Source organism: Myotis lucifugus, unplaced genomic scaffold (genome assembly GCF_000147115.1).
Source record: "Myotis lucifugus unplaced genomic scaffold, Myoluc2.0 scaffold_46, whole genome shotgun sequence".
In the NCBI taxonomy this organism is placed as follows: domain Eukaryota; kingdom Metazoa; phylum Chordata; class Mammalia; order Chiroptera; family Vespertilionidae; genus Myotis; species Myotis lucifugus.
Genome location: NW_005871094.1, coordinates 1946556 through 1970859, shown reverse-complemented (window position 1 = coordinate 1970859; position 24304 = coordinate 1946556). Strand labels below are relative to the sequence as shown.

The following is a 24304-nucleotide window of genomic DNA, read 5'->3' as shown; positions in this document are numbered from 1 at the left end:
CACACGAACTCATTTTTTTGGTTGATTTTTCTTTGTTAAATGGCATTTAAACATATAAAATAAATATCAAAAATATAAATCTTTGTTTTTCTATGGTTGAAAATATCAAAAAATTTCTATATGTGACACGGCACCAGAGTTAAGTTAGGGTTTTTCAAAATGCTGACACGCCGAGCTCAAAAGGTTCGCCATCACTGCTCTATACCAGGGGTCCTCAAACTTTTTAAACAGGGGGCCAGTTCACTGTCCCTCAGACCGTTGGAGGGCTGGACTATAGTTTAAAAAAAAACCTATGAACAAATTCCTATGCATACTGCACATATCTTATTTTGAAGTAAAAAAACAAAACGGGAACAAATACAATATTCGTATTTGCATGTGGCCCGCGGGCCGTAGTTTGAGGACCCCTGCTCTATACTATACCTTGTTACAAAACTCATCTGGAATTAGGGCTAACCCCCTGATGGAATCATTTCTACTGCTGAGAGCCATCCAGCTGCTGCACAGTGAACACAGGCCAACTTAGCAGGCACTGGTCACATACCCTCTCCTTGTTTTAATTTCTTGCCACAGTGGAAAGGGGCTCAGAGTTCTCAGGCAAGATCATCTTCCCTGAGACATAGGAGTCCAGACCAGCACAGACTTGAGGGTGCATTTGTGGATGGGGTGGCAGTGGTTGTGATCATGGCACAGGAAGTTACGTTCCCCAGTGGAGGGATGGGAAGAATCAGTGCAACACATGCCCTTTTTTCCCTTTAAAAATGTTCGAAAACCTCTGTTGATGTGATTTAAGAAAATTTATTGCCACCCTGGACCATGAAAGGAAAGTTACTCATAATACTACTGAAGGTTACTCACATGTGAAAAATAATACTCAGGATTGATGTTGGGAACCTAATAAATAGATCGAACTTGAAAAGCTTATCCTTAAACTGTAAACCTCCCAAACAAGCAAAGGGAGAGAAAAACCAAAACCACTTTATTTGAAATCATCAAAAGAGGCTATAGTTTATGTTATTTTATGTATTTTAGTTATTTGATGTCTTAATAGACTTTTCTTCTGATTTGGTATTTTATGCAATTAAGCAGTTACCTGCTTCTGGTTTAAAGAAAGAATTTGGTTTCTTTTTTCTAACTCATTTTTGTTACTATGAAGTGTGGTTTTTCTGGTTGTCTGTGTGTACGGGTTCATAGAGCATATGTACACATGCATGATGTTTTCATTTCCACTAAGCAGCTCACTCCATAGACACTACGTGTTTGTTTTTCTGCTGAGGTCTCCCACATTTTAATGCTGTTTCTGTTACTCCTCCCGAAGGAACACTATATACTGTACTGGAGCAAATGAGGCTTTTCTTAAACTTCCCATCTTGGACTTTGCACATAGCATTTCCATTCCTTACTCAGATGAATGAGTTCTTTTTTCCCTACTAACTATTAGGGACTTGTGGAAAGGAACAGGGCGGGGAAGGGAAAATATTTTGAGACGTTGCCTGGTCTTAATAGGGGAGTTAGTGACATTTAGATGTTCAAATGCTCAGTGTATACCTCTCCTAAATCTGGGTGCAACATATTTAGTCATATATTGAAGACCTCATGGATGGCATGTTTTTCAAGGCACATGGAGACAAAAGAACAAACAGGTTTTGTGGAAAGTGCATTGGGGTGGGGGCACTGCCAACCCCAAGTCCTGGGCCCGCTTGACTCATTGCCTCTGGTGAGGCCTGAGGAAAGGTGCCGTGTGGGTGTCATTCTGACATGTACAGTTGCACAGTGTTGGGACAAGAGAGAGGTGCCATGTAAATAGTGCAGGCATTTGTGCTCAGCATTCATTTGGTGAGGGCAGCCCCAGAATGAGCTACCTGTGAACGTGGGTGGTCTTCATCCCTTTTGTGTATTAGTGGTTTGGACTCTTGCCGTACTGGGATTCTAGTGTTTAGATACACTTTTTCAAACATGGGCCCCAAATATGAAGCCAACTACTTTATCTGTATGCAGCTGAAGAAACAGGGATCTAGTCTGATATTGGAGGGAAAACTAGCTGTTTTTTATTTATCAAAAGATGGCACATGAGCCCTGGCTGGGCTGGCTCGTTTGGTAGGTGTGTCGTGCTGTGCACCAAAAGGTGGTGGGTTCGATCCCCATTTGGGGCATGTGCAGTAGGCAACCAATCAATGTTTTCTTTCTCAAATCAATTTTTAAAAAAGTGGGCACATGAGTGTTTGTGCCATGTAGTTGTAATGTAAAAGATTGTATTCATGGGCGACTTAAAGGAATTTCAAAGGCAACTATGACTAAACAGATTTGATATGTAATTGACTTGAGAATAAGATGCAACCATACTCAGTGTCTTGTTTCTCGATTTCGCCATGTGTTAAGTAAGCTGGTAGAAGATGATCATTTACAGCTTTCCATCGATATATTGTGATAGAAAATAATCAAATTAAATACAATTGCAAGAGACACAAGACTAAGGAGATCTGTTAGTTAATGTCCAACGTGGAGTGGTTTTAGATGACAAGGAATTGTTAGTCATATTCAACATTTCCTGTCACTGTAATGAGCTATCTTGTTTGGCCTGAACCTCTGGTTTGGGGAGAGAACAGTGCTGTTCTGTAGAATAGTCAGTAGACCAGACTGAAATAAACACTCTGTCTAAACTGGCTAGTTGAGAGCCTCTGCTCCTCGGAGCATCTGGCAGAAATTGCAGTGGGGAGTTTCACAGCTTTTCCCTGTAGGAGTGAGTCAGGTTCTTGAAAAGTTGAACAGTGGTCAGTAAATCTAAGTCAACTTTTCTTTCTCTTTGTAGTTATTTATAATCCCAGAGTCTTCTCGATTATCTGCACCTTTGTCTTACTTTCTCAGTTCTGTAATGGGTCAGCCATTTGATGATACTCCTGACAGTAGGAGTAACACCGACTCTTCGGAACATTTAACGCAAAATAACTGTAGAGATGCTGGCTCCATCCAACCAGCTGTAGTTCTTATACTGGTATTTTATTTGGGCTCATTAGGTCAGTCACTTTTTTAAGTAGCCAAATAATTTGGCCTAACCTCATTGACAAGGCAGAAGTGGTAATATTCCTGGTAAACCTGGTCAATAATATGTGGTGGTCAGAGTGTGACAGTGTTGAATGGCACGAAAGCAATTTGACAATTCACAGATATTTGATAAACCAAGGTAGTGCCTTCATTGATAAATTATTGTTGCGGAAAAATGGCACATGCTGATAATAGGAACTTAAAATCAATTAAAACAATAACTGTGGGGGAGCCTTTCCCATAAGATATATTTAGCAAGTAACTGGTGGTGGAAATTAGAAATACATAATGCCAGGAAATGGAGCGTTTGGGAGCTATATCCAATCAGATAGCAAGGACATCTGTCCTGGAGAAAATGGCTTGGTTTTCAGGAGGAAGAAGGAGGCTTTGATTTCAAAGTGATTTTCTCAAGGGAAACATTTATTAAGCAGTTTCAGTTTACTAGGTAGTATAAGTAGCTGGGATTTTCAGAGACATAGGATATCACTCCCCTCAAAGGGCTCATCTACTTGTAGAAAGTGACTAATGGGTTTGGGCCTTTCTGGACCTGTCTTCTCAGAAATGAACTAATTACATCCAGAAGAAAGCCAGTCAAATATCATTAATAGTGCTGTAGACGTAATTATAGTTTTGGCCGCCTTAATAAGACAAGTATGAAAATTTTCCTCCTTCCCAACACTTAACCAACACAGTGGTACTGATGGCTCGTGATGAGTGAAGAGAGATGCTAATCACAGTGTGTCTTCTTTCTCTGCTTCCTTTTCCGTTGACAGAGAGAACAGCACCAGCCTTTATGGAAAGGGGAACAGTTACTTTATAGGAATTTGGTGCCAAAGTAAAGAGAAGCCATTGAAGAGAGATGCTTAAAATGGAATCAGAGCAGCGATAAGAGTTGTGACTGCCACAAAGAGGGCTTACTAAGAATTGCCTTTTTGTAGAGAACTTAGGACAGAAACTCTTAAGAGAAAGGAGCTGATGTAAGGTCTCAAGTTCTAGGTGAGATTTTCCTACGAAAGAGATGCCGCTGGTTTTGCTGTGCATAGGCAGGAGATTTGGGTTTCTCCTTCAACTCCTAAAAAGGAATTAAGAACAATATCAAACTTAGTGAGGCTCTGCAGTGTGGGGCTTAGCCTCTGAGGGGCAGCGGGGCAGGCTTTCGCCTCTTCCTGTCTTCCGCAGGATCGATTGCAGAGACTAGTTACAAACAAGTGAGAAAGGGATAGGTTTTCTCGGGCTTTGGTTGTGCGAGTCCTGAACCGCACTTGAGGTGGAAGATGGCGGACTCTTCTGGTGGGGGTGCTGTGCTCCTGGCGTTCTGCGTGGCCTGTTTGTTGGTCAGATTCTGCTAAGTGCTGGCAGCGCCTCTGGTTGGGCCGTGTGCCCACTTGTGTTAGGTCCGATCAGTGATGTTACTGGGCATAGCCCAGGCTGGAAAAGTGTCCAGGTCGAAGAGGCTAATTCCCCATGTGTTGATAGCCACCGTCACTATCACCAGGCCAATGACATTGACCCCCAGGCCAGCTTTCACCTATGGGACACAAACCAGCACACCCTGGTCACTCTGAGGAGGCAGAGGCACAGAACCCTGAGTGCTCCCTATCTGTGCCCCCTCCTGAGCCTTGCCCTGCCCCGATCACAGCCCACTCGCTCAACCCTGCTTTGTTCCCGGCTCTGCCTGGGTGCTCTGGTGTTGCCTTGCAAGTGCCTTGTAGGTGGCACGGGACTGTAAAAGGACAGGAAAGCAGAGAGGGTGGGGGTGGGGGGGCCACTGGGAGAGGCCTGTTAGAATCTGCTCCACTTGGTAGCATTCTCACTGTCAAGGAGGAGGCCTGAAAGTGTGTACTCAACACCAGAGATTTGAACAATAAGAGTTACAGTTAAAGGGGTCCTGCTGCCATATGATAGGGAAATGTGTTAAACAAAAGTACCCAGGTCTCTGCAAGGCAGGAACTTCTCAGAGCCTTTCAAGTGCCAACAGGTGTCGGGGACTTGCAGGAGGGGCTGTGTTCCATGGAGCCTTTGCCACTGTTCCCCTTTTTTACTTTTCTCAAGTGACTGAAGTTGTATACCTTGGGTATACCCTGGGGAACGGGTCAGCTGCCTCTGCTCAGCCCTTCCATGGGAAGGTGACACAGACGTGCTAGCTTTGCTTCTTTCTTCTGAGGGAATGTCACCTCAATGACTCTGACCGCTTCCATTTCTGCCACGGCCTTGACACTCCCAGATGAGGGGGATGTGAGGCATGATGGATGGCACAGCCAGGGCCAGATGGAAAAGTGTACAGTAAGGCTAGCTGGCACTCTACCAGGGTGTAACCAAGCACACAGGGTGTAGCCACAACAAGCCCACTAGCTGGCGTTGAGTTGGGAAAGTTGCAAGGGAAAAAGGAATGCTAGGAAATTGTTCCAAGCAAATGAGTGGATGTGCCCCCTCTCTGCTTTCTGGGGCAAGCCCTGGACGAATTAGTCATTCTGGTCCCCTAGGCCCTTATGGGTGGAGAATTGCCCATGCTTCCTAGCAGGTGAGTGGGGGGCAGGTTCTAAAGGAGCTAAATTAAGATCCAGAGCTGAAGGGGGCCACATAGAACATCTATTCTGGACCTCCTCATTTAGCAAGTAAGGAAATTGGTGCTTATGGACCAACCCCAAACCTTTTTACCAGTGCCATTCTCTCTGTCACACTAGATTAAGTGTTAACAGTCCAAGGACAACTGCTACAAAATAATAAACTTCAGGAGAAGCTGTGGAGCCAGTCATTCCCGTCCTGGCAGCTGGGCCTGGCAGGAAGAGGCACCCGTGACTCACCATGTCTTTGATCTGGCAGTGCCCGTAGCTGAAGACGATGGCATTGGGGGGATTGCCCACAGGCAGCATCACTGCGAAGGAGATGCACATGGTGACTGGGATCAGGGTGTAGAGGGGATTAATGTGCAGCGTTTCAGACTAGAGGGAGAGAGAATTCACAGAAGCATTAGCACTGACATTTGACTTGCATTTCTGTGCTTTAAATGATGGCTTGATGCTGGCCAACCTTGGCTGGACACCTTGTACTAGGGTTGGTTAAATCACTGCTCTCAATGGTATGCAGTGCTGACCAAGCCAAACCTGCTCATGCTACACACTCACCATGGAAACATGGGCTCTGAATTACTCCTAGGAGGGTGCTGGCCCAAGAAAGTGGTTTTTAAATTTTATTTTTTAGCTGAGAAATTCTTTCTTCAAACACACATCTCATGAATAAGCTGCTTTGATTGAAGTAGAGATTCCTCACCCTTGGGTACAGAACCAGGGGGCCTTTTTTCTAGTTAAACTTCTTGCTCTATATGGATTTGAACCTGTTGGCTAGCCCTCAGTGTTGCCAAGTTTTAACTAAGCATATTTCCATGCTCACACTAATGGGATGCTGGAAGACGGGTGGAGGGAGGCATCTGAACAATGAGCAAAGAGTTTGGGGTTAGGAAGAACAGGAGGACATTGTTTTGTTGGGGGCAGGGAGGAGCCTTCATTTCAGATTGTGTCTGCTGCATTACCTTTGGGGTTGCTTAGCCAGGCTAAGACCTGGCAGCTGCTCCCCTCCCTGTTCTATTAATAACCAAGTGTTCTGAGGTCGTGGAATGAGGCTGGCCTTGCTCCCGATTCTCAGAACCTTCCGGACACTGAAATTGGGTGGAGGTGATGGTAGAGCTGTGGTCTTGGTCCTTGCGACTGAGTGTACTTCTGGGAGCATTTTGTCTCCATTTTCTGTAGTTACTCCTCTGCACCTGCAGTTAGGTCTTATCTCAGGAAAGAAAGGTTGATGATGATTGTAGGAAATTGGAATCCTAGGGTCGTAAGGTTCATTTCCATTCAGGGCTGCCCCTAAACAAATCCTAGTCTTTGGGGAAAGGGTTTCTAGAACCTTCGCTGCAGCTTATTAATTTATCTATTTACTTAACAGTTGCTATTTGAAACAATTTTTCAAACTGTGGTTTGAACACCAATGATTGAAGGCTGTGAAAAGGCCCAGAGGCAAGAGGACAGCGTGGAAGCTGCTCCCTGGTCCAGGCCTGCACTGCAGACATGTGGGAGCCCTGCTCACTCACCAGGCTGCACAGGATGGGCAGGAAGATGGTGATGGTGGCTGGGTTGCTCACAAACTCTGTGACTATGGACACCAGGATGCAGGCCAGCAGGGTGACGGCCCACGGTGGGAGGCTGCTCAGGGACAACATCTGGTGCCCAATCCATGTGGAGAGGCCAGAGCTCTGCAGGCCAAGAGATGCAGTTAGAAGGAGGAAGAGCACATTCCCAGTGGAACTCCTGGACTCCAGGAGGTCAGGGATGGTGGGGGCTGGAGGGACCACAGGAGTCACCTAACTTCCTATTTTCAGGCAAACTGGACCTGGCGGCATTCCTTTGTAGCTCAGAAAATCCTTTTTTTATGATTGTACAACATTTAGTCTTAGGGTTTCCTGGTAGTTGCTGTCACAGGAATGGAGAGCCACCCACCCTAATTGCCATAATCCTTAGGACTTTGCCAGATGACTTGGCAGGGGTTGAAGATCTTTGGGGCAATCGGCTCCTCAACTTTAATCTCATTTCTCTTTCTCCCGCCTCTGACACCCTCTCAAGTCCTTCTACTTTTGAAAGATTTCTCTTATCACCTGAGCAAGGGAAAAAACTAGGTATCTTTAGATAGTAACCTTCCCTGTGTTTTGAGGGTGAGTGAGTGGGCAGAGCTCAGCATTAGATGTTTTACATGAGTAATGAAGAAGAGGGGATTACAAGCCTGTCTCCATTTAGTGGGGAAGGTGCCGCCTCACTGGCCTGAAAGCATAGGCATTCAGCACAACCTGTTGTGGGTTCAAGTCCCGTCAAGGCTGACATCAGGATCTACCATCTGCCAGTGCTTTTTGATGACAGACATGAAAGCATATTGCCACTCTTGAACCTTTTCCATTAGCAACATTTATACATATCCACTCCAGGAAATGCATTTTCCCATTTGGAATAATTCTTTGGGATGGAAGCTGTTCGTTTGGCCATGGTGAGGCCTCTCCCCCTTCTCTCCCAAAATGAAGAGCACTATCTAGTTTTTGTACTAAAAACCGCAGGTTGCCATGTGCAATCTCCCGCTCTCCCTCCCTCTTCTCCCTTCTGTGGTTGCTGTGCTCTGATTTTTCCCATTTACCCTGGAGACTGCAAATGCAATAAAGCAATGAGGAGTAGGGCAGAAAGCAAGGTGAGACGTTCTGTGATCCCCCAAGCTGTGAGCCTAATCACATTTTACAGTTAAAGACAGCCTCTCTATGTTGTCAGCAGGCTACTTTTCCTCCTCTTCTCCAAGTTCAACGAAAGCTCATTTGATCTCCACAGCACTCTGGCCACCTCATGGCAAGCTCATAGACACCTGATGACTAGAGCCTTCAGAATTCTCTCTGTTGTAGCCATTTTTTTACCTTGGAGCACTTTCCTTTATTTTTTCCCTCAACCAACTGAGTATTGCAAATCCAACATGTGGGGACTAATCATTTCATGTTGATACAGAGCCTTGAGGCCCACAGGAGCTCTGTAATTGTTATCTCTTACAACACATTTAGCCCTGCTCCCTGGGCAAAGATAGGAGGGAGAGCAGTTAGCTGAGTGGAAATCGTACATTTTTGTAAAGAAATAGTTTTACTTTTCACGTTATCCAAATAACACTTGTAAGTACAAGGAAATAATTTAATGGCAGTTATTTTTCACCAGAACTTTACACTATAATTTGAGATAAATTGATAAATTAGACTGCAAAGTTAGGAAAAAACACAACAAAGGAAGTCTTGTTTAAATCCTTGGTTTGAAAATATTTTACACTGTATTTTCCTCACTAATGTCAAGACTGAAATTATTTCATACTCGCTAGGAATCACATATATTATGCCTGAATGATATTATTAAACTAGTAGAGTCAGGGTTTACAGAAATATCTACTATCTGTTACACCCATAATGTTGGTTAAAAAGAAAAAGAGCTGGCCAGGCGGGGCTCAGAGGCCAAAACTAACAACTGAAATTCTGTAAAGGTAAGTATGACATCTGAACTTGGAATTAGAAATATCAACAGCATATATGCAGCGTTGGTTGGAGGACTTAAGGCTTAATAGGGGCTAATAATTAAAAGAATGGAGAGTTTTAGTTTACTGCAATTCCAATATACATGTTGACATGAGAGCCAGTGAAGCCTTGTAAAAGCTTCCATATAAATACAGGATGGTGCTTGGATCAGACGTGAGAGATGGGGCTTGGGTAATATAACTGAGTTATTCTCACCACCTCTGGAGCATGTTTGAATAAGGCCAAGTGCAAACTAATGAGTCCCAAGACGAGAACCAGCATGGTAAGGGGTCCGTACTTCTGTGAGAATAGTGAAAGGGACTGAGGAGTTTCAGTTGAAAAAAAAATCTAGGGGGATTTGTAGCTGATGTTAATTTAATAATTATCACCTAGGAGAGGTTTCCAGAGAGCAGAGGCAGAACCGTCAGCGGAAGGCATACAGAAAACCTGAGCTGAAAGTAGAGAATAACTATTCTTTGTTCCCTACTCAAGGACTTGCCCTGTCACCGGAGATGTTCAAGCCAGGAGTGTCATGGAAGGAAACCTCACACTGGGTGGGAGATGGGGCTCAGTGTCCTCCAAGGTTCCTTCCGATTGTAGGACTGACATATTGACGATGCAGAGAGCAGTGGCCCACAGTGAATGGGCCATGATAAGTGAGCCAAATTTAGGATGGGTTAACGTGTACAGAGAGGCTGGAGGGAGAAAGGTGTGACCCTTAGCCTGATTCATTATTAGGGTTGTTTTCTATTTTAGGAAGGGCCAACACTTTAGGAAATTCATTTCTTTCTCACCAGCCCCCTTTAAAAGATCTCATCCCAAGTCCTCTTGATGAGGAAGTTGGGGCATTTACATCAGCTTTAGCATCAATTCTCCAAGGGGCTCAGTATATGCATATGGACTGACTGAGGGACAATCTGAGGGGTGTCACTGGGGGCATCTCTGGGCCCTTACAGACATCTCCTGTCACCTCTGTCAAATCCGCAGAAGGTGATGGCTACAGAATCCAGTACACCTTTTGCTTGTGACAGTGTGGGCCCATCAATGAGGTGTGAATGCCGCGTGCCATGACTCCCTGGCCCAGTTGATCTGTAACACTGGTCCCAGGAGCGCTAGCTTAGAAGCTCAGCGAGGACAGGATATCAGTTCCTGGCTGTACTGCATCCCTTCCCAGTGACTTGGGTGGACATTCACCTCTCCCTCAGCTTCTTTGAATCTTCCCGCCCAGAACCGTATTGATTCAGTTGGTAAAGTAGCTGGAAAAAAATCCGGCCCAAGAAGAACAGAACTGAAGAGCTACCTTGCTGCCAGAAGCGAGAGCATAGCCTCCTCCCACCAGGATAACAATCTCCCAGGGCATGGTCTTCTGGAAGTCCTTCCACGTGATGATGGGCTCCATCCTCAGCGAGGGCTCCCGGTCCTCCCCTGGATCACAGGTAGACAGGGAGGTAGAGCCCGATGAACCGCAATGGGTGTGATTTGTGGAGAAAGGGGCTGAACTGAGGAATCGGATGGTTTGGGAGGCTGCTCTGCTATGTTTGGGCAGAATCAGAGGGCTTGGATCAAGCTCCTTCAGAAAATTCCGACTTGGGTATTATTTGACTAGAGCCAGCCCCAACATCTCCCCTGGGACTCTCACCATCCTTCTTTTTCCCAAAGCAAGGCTTCTTCGCTGGAATCAGGAAGAGGAGGAAGCCGAGGAAGATGGAGACCGTGGCATCAGTGCGGTAGCCTTTCCTGGCAAAGAGACAAGCAAGCTGGAGGGGAGGCCCAGGAGCCCCCGGGGCAGCACCAGGTCTCAGGACAGCCTCTCTGAACCCAAAGCCTCTTTGAAGGAAAGTCTACAGGGACAGTACCCTTCCTTCTTGCCAGGGTGCTGACTGTGCAGCAGTGGGTTTAATGGCAATGGTTAGTGCCTGGAGGCGCAGGGCCTGGCGAGGGTAGATGACTTAGAATTTATGGGCCCACTGTTGGGGCGAGTCCCAAGAGTGATAAGGAATTGCTTGGATGAAGGAGAATAGATGAGGATGGGTCCTCTTTCCTGCAAGGTTCACCTTGTGTGTCTTTTCTTGAGTAAGATCCTGTATTGGGGGAGTTTGAGGCCTGTGGCCCTGGCCCTCAGGGGAAGACGCAGGGCTGAGACAGGAGCCTCTGTCTGCCTTTCCCTCCACAGGCCTCAGCCACTCCCTGGCCATTGTCTTTAAAGTATTTTACTGTATGGACATTTTCCCCTTTAACTCTCAGAAAAACCTATGAGACAGCTGAGGTCCTAAGAGCTTGCGTAACAAGGCCAAGTTCACAAAGCTGGATACGTGACTCAGATCACATCCCTTCTTCCTCCTCACCGCTCACTGCAGCTGCCCTGAAAGGGACTTTCACTGGGACAAAGCGCCTTCCTGGCTTCACGTCTGTGTCTGTCCCTGAGAGTCGGGAGAGGGGGCAGAGGAAACTGCCTGAAGAGTTATGAGGGGTCATTCTTAAGGAGGGGACTGTTTCACTTACTTTTCAAAGAAAGAATCCCAGCCAGGAACAAAGCCAGGCTCCCGGGTGAACCACAGCACGGTCATCAGGATGAAGAAAAATCCAGTCACCATTTCAGGGTAGCTGTGAAATGCAACAGTGACTGAAGTTCCTGCGAGCCCTGCCACTTGCTTTGCGATGCTCCTGTGTTCAGAGCTCCACACAGGAAGCACGAAGCACAGTTACTGCTCAATCACTCTGCACACTGGGGCGGAGTGGGAAGGGGGCCGAGATGAGCCCAGGAAATGTTAACCGAGTTTACCAGCGATATTTAGGTGGGGAGGCAAAGGTAACACATCACACATTTCTAAGGTAACTAAGCCTGCAGACTCTGTTGGTCAGAGCAGGAATTGCCACAACTTTTTTGAGCCAATATGACCATATATTTTAGGAGCTTTAAATTAGGTCATTCCTTTTAGCTAAGAAAATAACCAGAAATGCACATCGAAGCATTACCTATTTAAAAACGTTAAAAAAAGGAAACAGTGATATTTCACAACCTTGAATACATTTCAAATAACTGTTAAAATGAGATGCATCTAATAAAGAAGTTTCCACAGCAGAATGAATGACTGGGCGACATAATGACCATCTAATGCTAAATATAAAATTTCAGTATGGACTGAATTTTACCATAAATACATAGAATTTTGCACAAAAAAAGCAAGGAAGTAACAGTCTATCACGTTAACAGTTAACAGTTAACATTGGGATGCTGGGAATACAAGTCAGTGTAAACTTTTTCTTTACATTTCCCTGTATTTTCTAAGCATTCTACAATGAACATGTATTTCTTTAATTTTTTAATGAAATATTTTTTAAAATGATTTATTTATCATTGATTTTTTAGAGAGAGGAAAGGAGAAAGAGAGAAGATAGAAACATCGAGGATAGAGAAACATTGATCAGCTGCCTCCTACACACCCCCTACTGGGGATTGGGTCCGCAACTCAAGCATATGCCCTAACCAGGAATTGAACCAACAACTCTTGGTGCATGGGATGACGCTCAATCCATTGAGCCACACCGGCCAGGGGACATGTATTCCTTTTAGAAATAAAGTTTTTTAAAATAAAGCTTTGCCCTGGCTGTTTGCTCAGTGGTTAGAGTGTTGGTCCACAGACCAAAGTGTCACGGGTTCGATTTCCAGTCAAGGGCGCATACCTGGGTTGCAGGTTTGATCCCCGGCCCCGGGGTGAGGATTAACAACAACAAAAAAATACAGTTTAAACCTGAGTCCTTTTACCCAAAGTTATAAATGCCAATTGCCATAAAAGGTCACTGTAGGAAAGGTGATAGAAATGGCTCTAAAACAGCTAAAGTGTAAAATAAAGAAAAGAATGGCCGAGGGTTGGTGAGTGAATTCTCAGACTCTGTCTTGGAGTCTGTATTTGATGCTGCCCGATGCTCTGTAAATACAGGACAAAGTCCCAGCGCCCCAGGAATCCCGCTGAACCTGTGGTCTGGGCAATGCAGGGAGTACTGACTTTAGAGAATTCAGCCAAGAGGGTGGCTGTGCTGTCTTGCCTTGTTCTTTGTCCTCCGGGTGCCCCACCTATGACACTCCACCCCCTCACCATGGCCATACATCAGACTCGGGATATAGTGAAGGGGAAGGGCGGCCACCTGGAATCTGAGCCAGCGAGACTCTGGCAGTAAGTAGCATCTCTAAATGCCTGGATTTATGTTGAGGGGGCCTCATCCAGTTCAGAGGAGTGTCAGAAGCAAGGCTGCTTCTGTGCTGGCCTCCCCAGCCATGCTTTCTCTCCCGGAAGAGAGAAGGTGAATGGCCGATTCTTACCTAATGGCTCCCAGCTTTTCATATTCCTCTCGGATCCTCTTCTCTGATAGCTCTTCCCTTTTGGTCTTACTCTTCTTGCTCAGAGAGCAGGTCTCTTTAAAACTGAGAAGGGAAAATGAGCAAAATAATAAAGGAAACACTTCTGCCCACAGGAGAGCAAGTATTCAGCAAATACTAAACGACTGGCTTGCTCTGATCACCCTTCTCTCCACTCACACGCTCTGCCCCTCCAACCCACCTGTCATAATTTTCATTTGCCAAGTTACACAGCCTCTCCCTAGCCTTCTTCCCTAGCCTTTAGGTCATGCATCTAGTATTTAATCAGTGTGAAGTTACGTCTTCCAGACTCATGCAGGTTGCTTCTACATACTTGTCTTTTGCATAATTAAGAATGTGATGGGGCATTTGTGTGTAGATGTTTATAGACTTGTGTCACACACAGATACGTGTGTGTGTTTATCTGTCTAGAGACAAGACTTGTCTGGGGTGAAAGTGAGTGTTGGTTTTCTATTTGCAATGCTGGAGGTATAGAAGTATACAGTTACCATTGATTTGACAGCAATCTCTGAGTAAGAAAATAAATAAGTCAGCCCTGATCAATGGGAGCATTGGATTCCATGGGCTAATAGCAAAACTCCATATATCTTCCCTTTATGTGCGTGAACCGGGTCACATTTGGAGCAGACCACTGGTTGTGCTGAGCAGGTTAATGTTAGCAATAACATTGCAAGAGGAATGCCCCACTTGTTATTTTGAGGGAAACGAGCCTATTCCTTAAGTATAAATCACTTGTGTCTACAAAATTAAGCCTAAGGCAACTTCTATTTGTCATCCTAGAAGTTAGTTGGAATTACTCTATATGTTTTGAGAGCAAAGAAATGACATGAAACACTCTTCAATTCAGACTTTCTTTAAAATGACATTTCCCCTAACCAGTTAGTTGTAATTAAGAACATGTTGTTGTAGAGCTCATAGTGAAGTGCAGGGCTCATGTATGGTGGAGCATCTAGGACAGACAATGCCCGACTTGCCGTCCGGTCCACTGTGTTCTCCTAGGGGCACCCTCTGTGGTTCCTCAGCAGCTCCCTCTTGATCGCCCTCCAGGGCTGTGCTGTGACCTTGGGTGAACAGGAGGGCCTCTGCCTCGCTGACAGGGCCCTAGGACTCACTTGCAGCCCAGGAAGAGCCAGTGCATCCAGAACCAGCTGACCACCAGCATGATGAGGGAGATGGGGAAGCTGAAGAGGAACCAGGTGCCAAAGTTGACCACCTCTGCGGCTGGATACTGGCTGGAAGGGAAAGAACCAGGTCAGCAATTAGAAACCGTGGATTTGCTTGTGGCACTTTGGGGGGTAATAAGCTAAGAAGACAGACAGCAGAGATAATGATAACAATATTGCTGGGGTCCAACCCCAGCAGGTCCAGGGGTCCCCAAAGGTGTGGACGGAGTCGGCTTTTGAATGAATGACACGGAGGCAGCATTCAGTTGATCAGCAGCCTAGCCAGGAACTCTAGCCAGGATCTCCATCCAAGCTCTGTCCAGGATCTCCAGCTAAGTTCTATTGCCAGGTTCTCTTGCCATGTTTTCCAGTCAGGTTCTATCCGGGTTCTCCCACCAGGTTCGGTCGCCAGGTTCTCCTGCCATGTTCTGTCTAGGTTCTCCAGCCAAGATCTGTAGCCAGGTTCTGTCCAGGATCTTTTGCCATGTTCTCTCTAGGTTCTCCAGGCAGGTTCTCTCGCTAGGTTCTGTGTCTAGGTTCTGTCTCTCTCTAGGTTCTGTGTTCTGTTGTCTTGTTACATCTGTATTTATACCAGTTGATTTTAATCCTATCAATTTCTATTCCAAAGGTTATGGCGTTTCTTATCTCCATTCCAGGGAGTAAAGATTATGTGGCTTAAGCGTGATTGTTCTTAGTTAAAGTGATTAACTACCCGCCTGGCACTTAGTTAAGGGGTTTTATTCCCTCCCTAACTTCAGGGAAAAATCCCTACTTGGGGAAACAATCTTTCTCGGAGAGGTGACCTTGGTTAAAACACATAGCGCCAAGAAGGGGAACAAACATATTAAGAACAGTATGCCATATACGCCAGGTCCCTTGAAACATATGCTATGCAGATGTTTCTTCCCTGCAGCGACTGTGTCAAGCAGCAAGGATGGACCGGCTCCCAGCACAATATGGTAAAACATGACCTCACGTATTGGGCACTTGCAAATGTTTAGAGCCCAGCCAGGAATTATGGAGTAAGCAGCTAAAATGATATCACTGAAGTGTATATACTTTGCACTCAGGAGAATCACTCAGGAGTTGTTTGCTCTTAATTTACATAAAGATTCCGATAAATTTCCTCATCTGGTTTTCAAGACAGAGAATGGAGAGGGCAGTCTGGTATACTTTTGGAGTTTTGATTGGGGGATACAGAGCATCAATTCTGGAGAACTTTGGACTCCGGAGCCTCATGGAGGTTCCAGGTGTTAACTGTGCGCAATGGAGAACCAAGACTTGGAATCTCCAAATCCTTCATCAATCCTTTATCTGCTGCTGTCTTAGGATGCTAGGGAGGTGGCTCAGGACTCCTCATTCATCATGGGGCAGAGCTGAGGCCCCCAGCCCAGATGGTGTTTCCTGGGAAATCAGGATGGACCACATGTGAGCCATGACTTTAGCCTAGCAATGCCTGTGTTTCTGTACCCTTGGGCCTTCTTGCTAGGGCTGGGCATAGAGCTCCTCTAAGGAGGGAGCAGACTGTGCCCCTGTTTTCATGCTGGGCCCTGCATGGAAAAGAGAAGGTCCAAGAGCAGGCTCCCCACAGAGTGTGCAATAGAAGCACAGGATCTAAGCATGTTTAAGCTCCTCTGTCATCACAGGGACATCTACTCTTTTGCACTGTGGCCTGGTCATGGACCTACCTTTACTAATAACTGTGTGACTCTTGATGAAGTTATGACAGGTTGTGCCCTCCCTAAAGGCCAGAGTGGGTCACTGATAGTGGGCTTTGGGAAGAGGGCTTTTGGATCTAGAAGGATACCTGAGGACATAAATCATTCAGTGACTCACTGTCCTGGGCTAATGGCACAAGTCTGTTGCATCATCTCTCCTCTCTATACAGAAGCTGAGACCCTGCCCCTGTGCCCAGAAAAAGGAATGGACTTTTTTTAAAAAAAAATTCTCACCAAGGATATGTTTGATTTTAGAGAGAGAGGAAGGGAAAGAGAGAAACATGGATGGGTTGTCTCACATATACGCCCTGGCTGGGGATTGAACCTACATCCTAGGCATGTTCCCTGGCCAGGAATCGAACCCTCAACCTTTTTGGTCTACAGGATAACACTCCAACTAACAGAACCACCCGGCTGGGGCAGGAAAGGACTTTTACAGTAGATTAAGTAGACTTTCGTAGATAATAAAAGAGCCTATACTATTTATAGCATTTTAAAAGTTAGAGTACATATACTGAGTGTAACAACTAATTCGTAGGTTTTTGAAACAGCCAAAATGAACTCTGGTGGTGGTCTGTTCACCAATGCAAAGAGAACGCAGTGGCATTTTCAGACCAGTGGGACCCAGGGAATCCACCTTCCTTTCACAGAATCCCTATTGCCCAGGTAAGCCACAGTTATGACAAAATGTTCCTTTTGCCACTCAAGAAGTAGACTAAGGGAATATTAATTGCCCCAACCACAAAGTGAACCAGAAATTAAAGAGCAAAAACTCAGAGCCTGGACAGAGTAATATGATGTGAGGGGTTCATGAAGCTCAGATCCGGGGGATCAGGTCTTAAACTTTCATTGGTCCTTTCTCCTCCCTACTCCCTCCACCCCTCCCCTTTTCCTTCCTCATTTTCTTCCTGTTTCTGCTAAAATGAAAGATGTGTTTCACCCTAGCTCGTTTGGCTCAGTGGATAGAGCGTCAGCCTGCGGACCCAAGGGTCCCAGGTTCAATTACGGGTCAAGGGCACATGCCTGGGTTGTGGGCTCGGTCCAACATGCAGGAGGCAGCCAATCAATGATTCCCTCTCATCATTGATGTTTCTATCTCTCTCTTCCCCTCCCTTCCTCTCTGAATCAATAAAAAAAATTTTTTTTTAAAAAGATGTGTTTCTCCTCTTGTCTGCTCTGGATCCCATCCCTTCTTGTTTTGCTAGTGACATCACTCTATTTACCCCGTCTCTCCCAACCCTTTAGTTTTCCTCTCATCTGGATCTTCCTGTCAGCACTTACAAGTCTCCCATCTTAAAAACCCCTTCTTGGCCCTACTTCACTTTCTTTATTATGCCATTGCTCTCCTCTCTTCACAGCTGACGCCCCATCTCCTCACCTCCTCTTACTCTTCACCTCACTGAAACTGGGCTTCTTTTCCAATCTCTTGACCAAATTGCTCCTGCCTCGGTCGCCAGTAGCCTCCATGCCCCCAAATCAGATGGGTACAGTTCTGTCCTTATTTTGCTTGATCATGCCTTCCTCCTTGAAACATCTTTCTTCGGGTAGAATGACACCAGATTTTCCTCTTTCCTGTGTGATACTGTTTTGTTCTCCCTTTCGTAGTCTCCTTTGAATGCTTGAGCTTAATATTTATGCCCCCGCTCTTCTTATTCTATGTATTCTTCCTGAGAAATCCCCTTCACTCTTATGGCTTCAATTTCCACATGTGCACCACCAGGACCGATTGCTATCTAATTTGTGGGGCTCGGTACAAAATGCAAATGTGGGGCCCCTCATTCAATTACTATTAAGGATTTTCAGATGGTGACAAGAGCATGAAGCCCAGCGTGGGGCCCTTCTGAGAATGGTGGCCCTGGGACGGCACAGGTTGCACACCATGGAGACAGTTGTGCAGGCCACAGCAAGTCTGTGCCAAAATCGAACCAAATCTATCCGTGAGCCTCAAAATTTCTCCTGAGATTCAGAGCTGTGTCTCCTAGCCGGATATCTCCATTTCTATATCAACATTTCCTCCTCTCTCCCCTCATTTAGGTCGAGGGCAACTCTGTTCCCCCAGCTGCTGAAGCCACGAGCCTGACAATTAGACCTGGCCTTTCCCTCCCAGGCTCTTTCTAATCCTACCAAGGCCTGTCAGGCCTACCTCTGAATACCTCCCAAACCTTGTCCTCCCCCCTGCACTGTCAACCAGGCCACCATCAGCTCTCCTGGGCATCTGCAGCCATGTTCCGAATTGTCTTCCTCCTGCCTTTCTCATTTCCAATCCACTCTTCTTTTTAAAACAAAAAATCCAAAATGAGCTTTTAAACTATAAACCTCATCACCTCACTCCAAGCCTAAAATTCTTCAAGGTTCTCATGGCCTTTCGAATGAAGTCCAAGCTCCTTAGAGGGCCTGGCGAGGTCCTCTGTGGTCCGCCTGTCCACCTTCCTGGCCTCCTTTTCCCTCTTTCATTTTCTTTTATGTGCTCTGCTCTCTCGCTCTGAGCCCTCCTACACACTGTTTGCTTTGGCTGGGAAATCTCCCTTCATCTAGTTCACTCCAACTCATGCTTCAGGTCTCTGCTTTTTGTCGCCGCCTCTTCGGGGAGGCACTGGGACTGGGTGACCTCCCCTGGCGGGGCTCTCCCAGCAGAACCCTGCCCTTCTCCAGTCACATTCAGCTGTAATGACTTGGTCATCTCTTTCCCTCTTGCTACAGAAACTGTTCTAGTCCCATCTCCTGCTGTATCCTTATCACCTCGTCACATTCCTGACACATGGGTGGTTAGTAGATATTTGTTGACTAAGTGAATTACTTACTTGTTGAAGTGTTCCAAGAAAATGAGGCTGGTGGAGGTGCCAATGATGGTGGTCAGGCCCCCGATGGTAGCGGCGTAAGATATGCTCAGAGACAGGCACTTGCAGATCATTTGGTCGTGGTGGGACTTGTACTTTCTGTTTAGTTCCTGGTTCCTGGGGCCGGACGCCGGGACTAGTGGCTTTTCCTACCAAAGGAAAATCAGTGAATCTCCAACCCAGCTTGGCTGTCTGGCACATAAAGCATGAAAAACAGGGCACCGTGGTGCAGTGGATAGGGTTCGAACTTGGGAGTCAGAGCGACAAATCCCAATGTCAGTTCTACCATTTTCCAACCCAGCAGCCCCTCTGAATTGCACTTTCTTCTATAAAATGGGAAAAATCCTATTTTCTCTGCTAGATCGTTGTGAAGAATAGATGAAGTAATATATACAAAGCACTTAGAACACTCACTGGCACTTAATGGATGATAAGCTATTATTATTTTTGTTGTTGTTACTGTTATTATTAATATGTCCTATCTGTTACTTGAACTCCAATAAAACTGGTTGCTCTCCACTTAGTGTCTGAATAGCAAATGGAAGAAGGTTGATCTGTGAGGAGTTAGAATGACATCCCTGATTGGGAGACGACTAAAAAATAAGCCTTGGATTACAGAAGGAATCCAGCTCTCATTGGGCAGAGGGTCAAAGTGTGTGGCTCTCTCCTCCTTTCCTTCCTCACTCATTTCTCCTTCGTGCCTACTGGTTTTTACTCCACACTTTCCCCCTCCGCCTTGCATATAAGCCTCAGTCTTGCCATGGTCCTCTCAGGCCCTGCTGGTCCAGATGATGGCTGTTCAGGGTCACAGGTCGCTGACCTCTGGTCTCAAGTGTGAACTATAGAAGCAAGTGCCGCCATCCCCCTCCAGGCCTGGCCATCCCTCATGAGTCTTCATGAGATTAGGAACAGCCTGGTGCAAATGTCAGGCCAGCTCGTAGGTCAATCATGAGGGAGAGGCCACGGTGCCACATTTCTCAAAGCTCTTAACTACTTCCCTATCTTCCCAAGAGGGCCCAGGTACTTCTGGATTTTTCCAAACCTTCCTGAAAGATTCATTGATTGTCAGAGCTGGAAGAGACCTCAGAGATTCTCCAGTCCAGTGGTTTGCCACGGTCCTTTCTTCTAATGAAATTTTAGATGGACCTCCAATATATAAAATGTAAATGTGGCATTTAATTGGCATACATCTATTTTATCACCGAGTGCATGCACATGTGGTCAGGGAGACTTGGACTTGGGTACATGATTTCATCTCTCTGCTTCATTTGAAACAGGGAGGCGGGTATTCAAAATTCCTACCTCATTGAGCCAAGACAACAGAGAAAATGCTTAGCATAAGAAGTGTTTAATAAATGGTGGCAGTTATTTATGATGATGGATGGTGGATGATAACTGTGATCATGTTGATAAACACACACATTTGAATTAAAGATTAGAAGTGGCAGTTGTGATTTTATACAGCTTCAACATCTATTTTACTTCTGTATTTAGTTTAGTGGTATAGTATCCGAAAAATCCCATTCTCACAGAAAAACAGTTGCCTTAAAATCTCCAGATGTTCAGATATTTGCAGTGTCCCTGAAGCACCTTGGAGGAATAGTTTGGACACCTTCTGATCTGGATCAGGCCTCAGCTTTTATACTTAAAGAAGCTGGGGCTCAGACAGTACAGTGACCTGCCCAGTCAGCAGTGAGTTAGATGTTTTATCTCCATGGCACACGCAGGCCAGACAGGGATGTGGAGGAAGATGGTGAGCTTGACGCCCTCACAACTTCAAGACCAGTGCCCCCTGGGGAGCTCAAGGCATTTCATAAGGCAGACAGGGCCAGGAGGTGCAATTTAATTACCTGGGATGGGTGCTGCTTGTCTTGGTGGTTGGCTGTTTTCACGGGGTTGGTGATTGTGGGCGCACCGTTCAGGTTCTGTTGGGACAGAGACCATGACACTGTCAGGAGGAGGATGTGGTAGGCCTCGAGAAGTACCATTTAGCATCCCAGGGGCACCCCCGCTTCGGTACTATGGAGACCGGAGACCAGCGTCCAGGGAGAGCATGCAGTGAAAGCCACCCAACTGTGCCTGCCTCCCTCCCAGGTTCCGTCCAGCCTGGTGTCAAGCCCCATTTGAAGAGGCTTTTGAAATTTGGCAGAATATGGCTCTGTCCTTATAGGAGGGCTTGGCTTTCTGGAACTTCATAAGCTAATGAAGAATCCTTCATGTTTCTTTAACACAAAATGAAAAACATTGTAGCACAACAGAGCCCACAGTTTGCATGGATCAAGGTCCCTCGGTTGGAACTGATGTGAGAAGAGATATAAAACCGGCTTTGGGGGAGGGGAGGAGGCCATTTTGTAATAAGATTTTTGTAAATGGAATCCCCCCTGAAAGAAATCTGAAAGATGAATCGTTGGCTCTTGAAAACCTGGGTGGCCGACTGTTGGGTTTCCATGAAACAAGGCTAACTGTGCTGTATGTGGCCACGCCCAGCACTCAGGGCTGGGGCTTGGAGCCAGGCTCGGGGAGCACCCCTCTGTTCTCACATTCTGGGAGACTGTGGGGCTCTAGGACAAGCTGTCAGGCATCTCTGACCCTGAGTTATCTCGAGGGACTTTCAAGTATCACAAAGCACAGAAAAACCCAAGGCCGTACCTTGTTCTGCATCAGAGAAGTGAAGTCTGTAGTCGAGGTGCTGGAACAAAGCGAAGGCAGGGGGGAGATCAGCATGGACCAGCCTTCCTGCGAGGGGAACTCTTCCCACACTCAGATCTCCCTTCATCTAGTTTGCTCCCACTCATGCTCAGGTCTCCGACTCTCATCGCCACCTCTTCGGGGAGGCCTCATCTCACCTCAGTCTTCCTCACCTTCCAGAGATGCTGTCCGCATTCTTAGACATGAGAGGGACACTCCTAATAATAGCTAACATGGCGTGCTGGGTGGTGCTGAGTACTCAAGTGCGGACTTTGTTAGTCCTCGTGTTGTACCTGCATTTACAGTGTAGGAAGCTAGGCAGACAGAGGTCTCTAACTCCCTGAGGGCAGCAGGTGCTAAGAGGCGTGCAGGGCAGGAGCCTGTCTCTGCCTGACTGGAGGTCACTATCAAGAAAAAGAAGCCTGTGAGTGCTTATCTGAGGTGTCGGGAAGAGGGAGGGCCCGCACCGCATGGTGAAATGCACGTGAGAGCAAGGAGATGGGGGAGTTTCTGATGGGCCCTGCTCCTCAGCGGTGGTTGGTCAACTGCACAGCCTGTTGGTCCCCAACCTTCGCCTTGAGTTGAGAGGAAGGTGAGAACCAAACTATCAGCATTACTGACGTACACGAGCACTGAATGGAGGTTTCTGGTTTGTCTTAGTCCTGAGAACAGTGGATGCTGTGACCTCACCCACCGTGAAGACAGCGAGAGGTGCTGAACCCCCGTGCAGGGCTCGGGGTCCTGTGGTCATCACTCATCCCAGACTGTTCTGGGGAAGGATGAGGAGTTGGTAGGGTTCAGAGGGAAGTGTTCTTTGGAGGAGTGAGGTGAGGTTTCCTCTCCTTCCTTCCCAAAGTGGGTGAGGGCAGGCAAGGGACCCTCAGACTAGAGTTCTGAGAGGAGCATCCTCACACCAGAGTTCTAGGGACAACTCGAGCCTTTGCTTTGGAGCTTGGGGACATATTTTTGTCTAGAAAAGAACAAAGGGGGCGCTGCCTGAGAGGCCAGAGTGAGGAGAAGGACCCCAGCCCGCGCTTTCAGGGCTCAACTGTCTTTCAGGGGTGAGCACACACGGAAGGTCGCTGGGCTGGAACCATCCTGAAAAGGCAGAGGCCAGCCCAGAACAAAGGGCTGTGGGGAGTGAGCCACCAGAACCCAGAACCAAGGGAGCATGAGTGGTTGTCTGAGAGCACCTCACCGCGTCAGGCCCAGGGCTATCAGAGGTGGCCCCAGGGGACACTCCTCGGACACCTCCAGCCCAGACCTTCGTGCCCCTTTTCTTTCCTGCACCCTGGAGAAGTCAGAGCAGAGTGAACTGGGGGAGGAGAGAGAGAGTTAACTCCCTCCCCTACTTGGTTTTACCCCTGATTCTGCAGACCTGGGCTGAAGGGGGCGGTGTGAGCATGAGAGGAGATGGGGAGAGGCGCTGGATGACGGGAAGTTTTCAGATGAGTCTGGACTAGACTGCTGAACATCTGAAAACCAGGTCGTTCTCCTATCTGATGGGAACCAGAGGAGCTCTGGGCTTTGCCTGAGATATCCTCAAGGCTCGGGGTGGGGAGAACCCAATGTGCTATGTTGGGGAGTCTACCCCATTCCATACGGTGGTGTCACTCAATGTGAGTTCTCCATTTTTTATGAAAAGAGCAAATCGCAAGCCTGAGCTCTAGTACAAATCCAGCTTTTAAAGTGTGATATTCATCATGGACTACCTTGAGGACCACAGTTTGACAGCTCTCACCACTGTCCTCTAGTCCCCTACCTTCCACCTAGTTTTTCTCTGCCATATCTAACAAGACCCAATTCAGTGAGACCGTATCTATAAATTTTTGTGATTCTCTAAGAATGTCTGGTGACATCTATTGTGTGAATATTTTCCCATTGATAGATTAAACATATTATTCTCCTAAGAGGAACGTCAATGTAGAGAAATTCAACTTGGTAGATATATAGACCATGAACATACCCCCTCAGATTTAGTGTAGTCTTTTTATCTCTCCCCCGATCACTGCAATACCCTGTGGTTAAGGAAGTTGCCTTCAAGATTTTGGCAGGGTGCTCCCAGGTGTGGGGAGGAAATCAGGGCAAGGGGAGGTGGTGGCCTGGCAAGATGTGAGCGTGGCCCGTTCGTCTGAAAGAGCTGTGTACAGGCTCAGGTCCCAGCTTTCCTGACCTCAGAATGGACGTGGAGAGGCTCTGCCTGGGAGGAGGGCAGTCATACTCACTCTTCATCGACAAAGATGAGTTCCAGAGAAGGCTGGCTATTGTTTGCACCAAGACCTACAGTAGCAAAGGAAAGCAGGAAGTGAGATGAGGAGGCTGGACGTGCCCCCACAGGCAGGGCTCAGGGGCTCAGGGCTGAGTGGGGAAATAGGGCATAAAGGCTTCTGCTGGGGCCTGGTGCA

At 46.7% G+C, this 24304-nt stretch overlaps 1 protein-coding gene and 1 long non-coding RNA gene across 2 annotated transcripts in view; one reads left to right on the top strand and one right to left on the bottom strand.

Annotated features, from left to right (window-relative positions):
* Positions 1-3167: 3167 nt before the first annotated feature.
* Positions 3168-24304, bottom strand: part of SLC13A4 (solute carrier family 13 member 4) — a 39010-nt gene continuing 17873 nt past the window's right edge. The window contains exons 5-16 of the mRNA XM_006088313.3: positions 24125-24179; positions 21861-21900; positions 21062-21136; positions 19176-19360; positions 14606-14725; positions 13437-13538; positions 11618-11719; positions 10755-10852; positions 10416-10540; positions 7124-7285; positions 5847-5984; positions 3168-4570 (exon numbers count right to left, since the gene is read on the bottom strand). Of these exons, the coding sequence (XP_006088375.1) occupies positions 4433-4570; positions 5847-5984; positions 7124-7285; positions 10416-10540; positions 10755-10852; positions 11618-11719; positions 13437-13538; positions 14606-14725; positions 19176-19360; positions 21062-21136; positions 21861-21900; positions 24125-24179 (1340 nt within the window). The 3' untranslated portion in view covers positions 3168-4432. The remainder of the gene's footprint in view (positions 4571-5846; positions 5985-7123; positions 7286-10415; positions 10541-10754; positions 10853-11617; positions 11720-13436; positions 13539-14605; positions 14726-19175; positions 19361-21061; positions 21137-21860; positions 21901-24124; positions 24180-24304) is intronic.
* Positions 5826-10869, top strand: LOC111825909. Its single transcript, XR_002829141.1, has 3 exons — positions 5826-5937; positions 6979-10551; positions 10775-10869. It is a non-coding gene; the product is annotated as an uncharacterized LOC111825909 (long non-coding RNA).